The 8,128-nt window shown below is 37.0% G+C and overlaps 1 protein-coding gene across 3 annotated transcripts in view; it reads right to left on the reverse strand.

The window, feature by feature from the left end:
* Positions 1-1,469: 1,469 nt before the first annotated feature.
* Positions 1,470-8,128, reverse strand: part of LOC109857440 (nucleolar protein 4-like) — a 64,690-nt gene continuing 58,031 nt past the window's right edge. Inside the window, exons 8-10 of one of the 3 annotated variants that reach the window (XM_020433750.1) lie at positions 5,074-5,288; positions 4,383-4,564; positions 1,470-3,863 (exon numbers count right to left, since the gene is read on the reverse strand). In XM_020433750.1, the coding sequence (XP_020289339.1) occupies positions 3,697-3,863; positions 4,383-4,564; positions 5,074-5,288 (564 nt within the window). In that variant the 3' untranslated portion in view covers positions 1,470-3,696. Of the gene's footprint in view, positions 3,864-4,373; positions 4,565-5,073; positions 5,289-8,128 lie in introns of all 3 variants that reach the window. The other 2 variants (XM_020433742.1, XM_020433758.1) reach the window with 2 other exon arrangements.

Genomic DNA, 8,128 nt, shown 5'->3' on the forward strand with positions numbered 1-8,128 from the left:
TATTAATCGTTGATAGATTACATAGCAAACGTTATTGCTACGCGGATCCGATGTGGAGGGAAAAACATGTACTTTGCAAACCGGAGCTCGGTCCTCGTGAGTTATGTGACTATAGAGATCTGAGGTGGACTACGATATAATGTATACAATGCTAGCGATAAGATATGAGCTGTCAATAACTGTTTATATTCGTGAAAACATTGTGTTTACGCCTGCATGAAATTAACGAGACGGGGGGATAGAAAGGGCAAAGGGTGATTGAGCTGAGACTATTGACGTCGTGCGTGACAGAAGCATGATCGTGACGACGACTGACAATTACACGGTAGAGCAACGGTATTACTATTATAGACTATTGCACTGTGTCGATTAGAGAGACGTATTCGATTATTACGATACATTCGGAATGATGTGCGTGGTGTATGTACCACATCGAGTAAGTATTCGAGTTTGAAGTGATTGAAGAGATAAGTCGAAGAATTAGTTCCAATTGATGATACACTTTATTTTCTTTACTTTGTCACTAAAATGTCGCAAACATTGCGAGTTTGAGACGTAGAGTGCGCCGCAGCAATTTCCTCGCACACGGAAAAGGAAAAAGGAAGTACGACTTTTTCGTGTCGATCAGTAAAAGTCGTGATTCCTATACAATCTTTAATCAGCGCACGTTTATCATCGCACTTTCCACATTTCTTTCTCTTTCTTTCTTTCTTTCTATCTCTTTCTCTCTCTCTTTCTCTCTCTCTCTCACACATAAACACACACACACACATTCGTTTTTAATAAAACTTTTCCTCTAGGTTTTCTTTATTCAATTTTTCCCTATGTACCTATATTCTATTTCACGAGAGAATTTATTTCGAGGGTCTTCGGTAGAGAGAAAACATAGAAACATTTAGTAACACATATATACATGTACGCTTAAAATTATCAAAGAATGAAGAGTTGATACATTTCTTTTTATTTAAGCTTTGTTTTACTCATTCGATTCTGCACGTGTACACGATATATCAAATCAACACAAATTTCGCAAAAGTCAATTTAATAATAACACACATGTACGAAGTTTGCAGTCAGGATGAATTTTTTTTATTAGTAATATTCGTATGATAATGTAAAATACAAATGCTAATTCAAAAAAATAGCATATAATAACAATAATAATAATAATAATAATAAAGAGAATATATGACGCACGTCAGAATAGATTTATAATGAAAAAGAAAAAAATTATTCTCTCGTAAAACAGCATATTTCTCTGTTTGTTTTTCTATCATTGGAATGTTCCACGTTTGGAGTTTGACGGTAACAGCAGTCAGCAAACGTTCGCATAAAAGTACTTTACATTTCAATACATGTATATAAATGTATATATCTGAAATTTATATTATATATATATTTATATATAATAGTATAAATATATAAATATATACATATATATAAATATTTATATATTTTATAATGTATAAGAAGTATATATAATACTTAAAGATATATATACTCCGTTTTTATAATGTAATTACTTATGCAAATTTAAGTTCCGTAATCTATATATATATATGTATGTGCAATTCGACAATGTGTATGTACAAAACAACGAGATAAAAGAGACAAAAGTAGACAAACAAGCTTGAACTTTCTGTAAAAATGATGACGGAGAAACAGAGCGAAACTATTTTGCGAGGAATACATACGCTTTACTTTATTGAATTTTCAAACTCCAATTAATAATATATCAATGAGACAATGACAATAAAATGATAATTAATAATAATAATAAAAATATAATGTAATAATATATCAGAAATATAATATATAATTATAATGGGAATATTAATAGTCTAAAACACGAATGATCGATAAACTTTTCGTACTTGGATACGTAACATTTATCACGTGTTTTACACGCGCGATATTGTACATTGATCCTCGTACGATCAACTAACGAAAATAAGTTCACATCTTTGCGTGAGAAATCTAGCCTAAAAACCAAAAAAAAAACCAAAAAAAAAAAAAAAAAAAAAAAAAAACGAAATGAAAAATAAAGACAAGAAGAAATTCGACTGTTGCGTAGCGCTTTATACATACAGTAGCGATAATAATAAGTGTTCTTTGGTAACACAGTGATACGTCCGGAGACCACAAATACGGTTGTAACGTATTGTCCGATCGTGACAAGATGGTCCCGAAATTATATTCTCGATCACTACGCTGCTCCAGGTCGCTGCTCTGGTCTGACTATGTGTATTACGGACCAGAATAATAATTGTACACTTATCATTAGTTCAATAGTTAAATTACTTACTTCGTCTCTTCTGACATGTGTCGCCAATAAAAAAATCCATCTTGTCCAGCGACCCTATACGTACTATATACAATTGTATAATGCGCGAAAGCATTTTTTATATATCTATGTACAATACATCTATATTTCCGGATTGTTTCGTAGTCATTTGCTTCAAAAGTGGCAAGAAAAGTGGTCAAGTTTTACAATCTTTGTCTCTCTCTATATCTCGTAAAAATCGTGTTATTTTTATATTATCGTTTCATATCCTAAATCAAAGTTTTATTTGAGAATTCTACTACGTAATGCGCGCCGCTCTCTCGAAGTAAATGACACGATTTTCGTCGCGCAAAATTAATAGCGCTCTCTGTGAAGAAATATCGATAGTCTCGTGCGTGCGTGGGATGCATGCGCACGAGAGTATCATCTAGTTGCGTCATATATCATTCATATTATATGTACATGTACATAACAACAGACAGATTAGCGAAATTAGCATCCCGTAAGAACACGCGACGGCTTCTTGTCGTCCGTCATCGAAACGGTGAGTATAGTTGTAGAGCTCTATATGGAGCTCACGAGCGAGGTTTTCTCCGAAGCTTACGTATCTCAATTAGGAGAAAATGCAAGCGCGTTCCCCGTGACCGAAAAGAAGAAAACGTTTCCGGGATTTTACCTGCGTTAGAGGATACTATTATGTATGCTTTCCAAAATGACTCGTCATCTCATTCGTTCCTCGTGACTTCTTTCTTGAGACACACACGCGTCCATACACACACACACACACACACACACATACACAATCCATTAAACTTATTAATAATTAAGTAAATAACCTTGTAGATCTTTTTGTTTTATATACACCCTGTTCAAGTAAGTTTCTTAAAATCTAAACTTACGTTGTTAGAAATGTCGCGTCACACGTGTAAATGCGCGCAACTTATTTAATCTATGTGAATGGAATTTTGCGTATTCTTGGCGCCTGTAGACAAATTGCAACAACATTGAAATCCCATAAGCATCAGTTTTTTTGTTTTTTTGTTTTTTGTTTTTTTTCAAACAATAAGTATCATTCTCTCGTTTTTTGTAGCTTCTGCAAGGAAGAATTGTTTCTTGTTATAAGACAGTTGAATTCTCTCGATCGATGTCGCACACTCGCTTTGTGTCAGATCGACTCGATCCGTTTTGGTTCGCGCAAGTGGGCCACTTCACGGCAGAGGATAAGTTCGCACGAGGAAAACCACCTTGCCGACAGAGACAGCCAGATGCGAAGATCATTAATGAAGAAAATCATCAACGAGTTTCTCCAATGTTTATACAGGCGCTACGTATCAGTACTCGCATCATTTCCCTGCAGATCGTTGTAACTATGAGCCGAGTTGCTGATGAACGCTGGCCATGTAAATGTAGCTCTATGGTTGCTGGAGCAACAGTTGCTCCAGCTCGTCAGCAGATCTCAGTAGAAAAGCGGCGGACTCCCGATACCCTGTTATCAGTTGTCTCACCGCGGTCATTTCTGTAGCGTTTAGCTTATGACTCAGCAACGGCTTCGTGTTCTTCATGCTGAGATCCGTCGGTCCTGCAAGGATAAGCGCGCGTTTCAAAATCGCGAGTTTCAAGCTTTACTAGCGCAATTCGCCAAAACAATAGCAGTTGCATCGCTTAACAATACATACTGATCGTAAACATAAAAAAAAGCAAGCAGATATTTTATAAAAATTAATTTGTTGGAAAAAATTGGCAAAAACACTATTTTAAACTTGAAATATATACACTGAGAAAAAATTAAAAAATCTTGTTTAATCCAACTATTTGCGACGGTCAAAAGTTATCAGTCGAATATATTATATTCGTTAATCTTAAGGAAATATTATACTATTTTAACTTTTACAGGATTGAATTAAAAACAGTAACAAGTACTTCGAATAACACTCGGCTGCGAATTAAACATATTTTATTGACATCTCACAATATTTTTTTCAGTGTATATATAAATATCGACTAATTTAAAACTGATTGCTAAGAGGGGATGCAACTCAACAAAATAGCGCGAAAGCGAACTTATAAAAACACCAATAACCAATATTACTTTGTGTACCGTTGCTCAGTAGGCCCGACGTGAAACTTTGGGTCGGATACAATCCAGACGAGAGGGTCGGCGGTACCGTTGTCGGTCCGGCACGTTGGAACGCCTGGCTGAAGTTGGGTCTGTACATCGCCGTTGGTGCACCGCCACTGGCGACACCATTTACCGTCGACGAACTGACTATCGTTGCCTGACTGAAAAACGAGAATGAGATACGCGTTAACGATAAAGGCCGCCGCTGATTAGCGCTCCACGTTCCGTGTGCCCATTCGACGAGGCGTTCAGTGAATTTTTATACCGTGACCTTTGACCGAAGTCGAGGTCTTATCTAGAAACTCGGCCGATTCAACGACGGAAATCACGAAACCGATAATGATAATCGGTTACGGTAATTCAGACAAAAAAACAAGTTAATTGTAAATGATACATTCAAAGTGACATCATGGCAAATTTCTTAAAGAAAAAGACGCAGATAATTAAAATAATTATCCGCGTATTATTATTAATCTGAGCGAAATTTGTGATTTGTAAAAAAAAACTTAAATTTTGCTGCTTTATATCGGAATCGAAGCCGGCCTTGATGCTAACGGTTGGTTAATGAAGAAACGGATAAGATGCGGCATATCGTTGGCTTTATTACGTCGCCAGTGAGAAAACACGGATTTCATCCGTCGCGCCTTCGTAACTAGTTCATCGTACTGACCTCATGAGACTCTTGTTGTCTGCCGGCGTAAGCAACTTCGACGCGGATGCGAGCGACAGTGGTGTAGAGGAAAGGGTGCTGCTCGGTAAGTTTGCCAAACTGGTTAGTGGTGCCAGGGATGTTAGTGATGCTGGAGGTGTGTCTTCCCTCTTGATCGGAAGTGATTTAACTGGCGTGCTCGAGAAGTGCTCCAAACTTGATCGAACGTCCGTTTGCTGTAACCGATAAATAATAACATTGTTGCTATAAAATAAACTATTACATCGATCATAACATTGTTTTTTAATCTTTAATAATTTGATAACATGTGTATAAATCACTACAGTATACAAAATATTGCTGGAAACTTGCAGGAATATTATTTTTGCAAAATTGGATTATTACATACAATATTTCCTGAAAGATCGTCACAATATTGATATGTTCCCGCTCTCATATATTCTTGCAACGTCAATATAATATTCACAAAAATCAATTTTTGTGTACTTGTCAATATATTTATTTATTTATTTTTTTATTTTTTTTTTTTTATAAAAGATTAGTCTCTGAAATGCTCCACATTAAGTTGCAAGAAAACTCTCTAAATGTTATGTCGGATACTGACAGTTTGAAACCATATTTTTCGTTTCTTGAATTGTATAAATCTAAAGTTTAGACTTTAATTTTATAAACATGTTATTCGACCTATTGCGTACTTTTGTTCTTTGATCATATAGTGGGGGTTATCTCTATATATTTACTTGTTGTCAAGTTTCCTTTCAGTACACAGTTTTGTATTTCTTACAATTTACATCATTTAATATCTTGTGGTGATGTTGTGAAATTTTATTTTGTTATTAATTTAGTGAGTTTATTTATTTTGCTATATTTTTTAATTTGTATATAATAATGTATGATTTGCGCTAATTAATTTATTATTCTTATTAGATGTAATAATTTACACTGAGGAAGGTCCAAATTTGGATCGAAACGTTTGGTCTATTGAATAAAGAATTCTTTTTATACATCTTCATCTTGTATATACTGCCTGTATCGGCCTTTTTTAATTACTTTCAAAAAATTTATTTTACTTTCAATATATTTATAGTTTAGACACAGACGAAAGAATATATCTGCAATATTTATGACATATACAATCTATGTGGTATAATAGTTCAACAATGTTATGCAATGTAATTACAATTACAATATTTCTACAATATGTTTGCAATATTTCTAATATAAATAGCAACATTGAAATATTTATGCAATTTATTTTAGCAATATTTCATACTGTAGTCGAACGTTAAATAATGAAGATTATACGTGTCAAATATTTTTTTAAGCAAGTTTCAAAGAATACTATTTCTTCAATTTTGACGCGTGTTAGATTATCCACTAAAAGATTACGTTAAAATAACTGTCAAGATCAAATTTCACCGAGGCGGTATATCTTCGTTGAAGAATAACAACATATCGGGTCGGTCATACTTATTCCGTGTCAGCAAAATTTTTGTTTCGATATAGTAGTAGTGTAAACCAGATAATTAATACGATTGTTTTATTGGTTATCAATAATTATTGGGTATGTGGGAAGCGCTCCTCCCTTCACGCGAGAAATATTTATTCCTCTCCGTAATTGTATATTCAGATATTAAAGAGTAACGGTGTGTGAAGTAAAACGCGATAAATCAATTTATAATACCTGTACTTCGTATCGGGTTATCTTATGACCCACCGGTAGATTCTTTTTCCTCATGATTGTAACACACGCAAATTAGGGAACTTTCGTGCAAGCACGTGACTAATTAGAATTAGCAACAACACGAACACTTAACCACCTCACAAATCATCGATCGTCAACCCCGCTGTCACTCCGACACGAGCTGCTAATCGAGCCGCTATTATATCATTTATCCGCGATCTCGTTATCAACACGATCTCGATCATCCAGCGCGTGATCGTATTCACCGCTATGAGCAACGGAGCGGAACAAAGCACGCCAGGAGTTTCTTCACTTCGACTTCCTCTTCTGCTTCTTCACTCCGATCTTCTTCCACTTCGGCGTTCCCCACCCGGTCTACCGGCGACGTATCGATACGATAACAATAACGTCCGCGTTCAGAAAAGCGAAGGCGTTTCTCAACTGGCTGACGGGATGAGGAGGAAAAAGGAGAAGCGAGGAGAGGGTGAGGAAAAAGCGGGTTGACACGAGAAACGAACACCGGGAATGAGGAGCAGTGAGGACGTTCGGATGCGCCGGGACGAAACGACGAGGCATGAGTAAGTCCACAGGAGGAAATTAATTCGTGGAAATGAAGAGAAAGGAGATATCAGAAGAGTAGGAAGAGAAGGCAAGAAGAGGACTACGGTGAACGTCGAGAGGTGGTGATGTGCGTCTCCGGCCACAGAAAACGGATGACTTGCTCAGTGAAGGAAGATAGAATTTACGAAAGAAAGAAAGTGAAAGAGAGAGAAAGAAAGAGACGCACACACAGAGGGTTAGAGCGGAGAAGAAGAGAAGGAGGATAAAAAGGAGGAGGTGAACCAGAAGAAGAGCCGAGAGGGATTGCGAGGAGCGCGGGAAAGAGGGTGTTCCAAGCACGGCGAGAGCACGGAGGAATGAAATCTTGAAGCGGCGTAGAACGGATGTAGGGAAGTGTTTTTATGAAAGGCCAGCAGTGTGCGTTGACGTCAATTATATAGGTGGCCACGAGAAGAGCAGATAGCCGCCTCGTCGACGCACGGACCGCGGCATACGTACATATATATGAGAAGAGGTCTTCTCCTTAATGGGTTAGGTTTTAGGTCGCCGGAGAGGTTATCGGGTCTCTCTCTCCGTTTCTCCGTCTCTTTCTCGGACAGGGATTTTCAAAGTAGATAAGTCGGAGAATCGGCGCGTGGAGAGAGGAAACCTGTGTGTGCGCGTTTCATCTTCTCGTTTGCGAGAAGTAGCAAAGTAGGGAGCGACGAAGGAAGAAGAGAGAGAGAGAGAGAGAGAGAAAGAGAGAGAGAGAGAAAGAGAGAGAGAGAGAAAGAGAGAGAGAGAGAGAGAGAAAGAGAGAGAGAGAAAGAG

This window comes from Pseudomyrmex gracilis, unplaced genomic scaffold (assembly GCF_002006095.1).
Source record: "Pseudomyrmex gracilis isolate BER0280 unplaced genomic scaffold, ASM200609v1 scaffold_5, whole genome shotgun sequence".
In the NCBI taxonomy this organism is placed as follows: Eukaryota; Metazoa; Arthropoda; class Insecta; order Hymenoptera; family Formicidae; genus Pseudomyrmex; species Pseudomyrmex gracilis.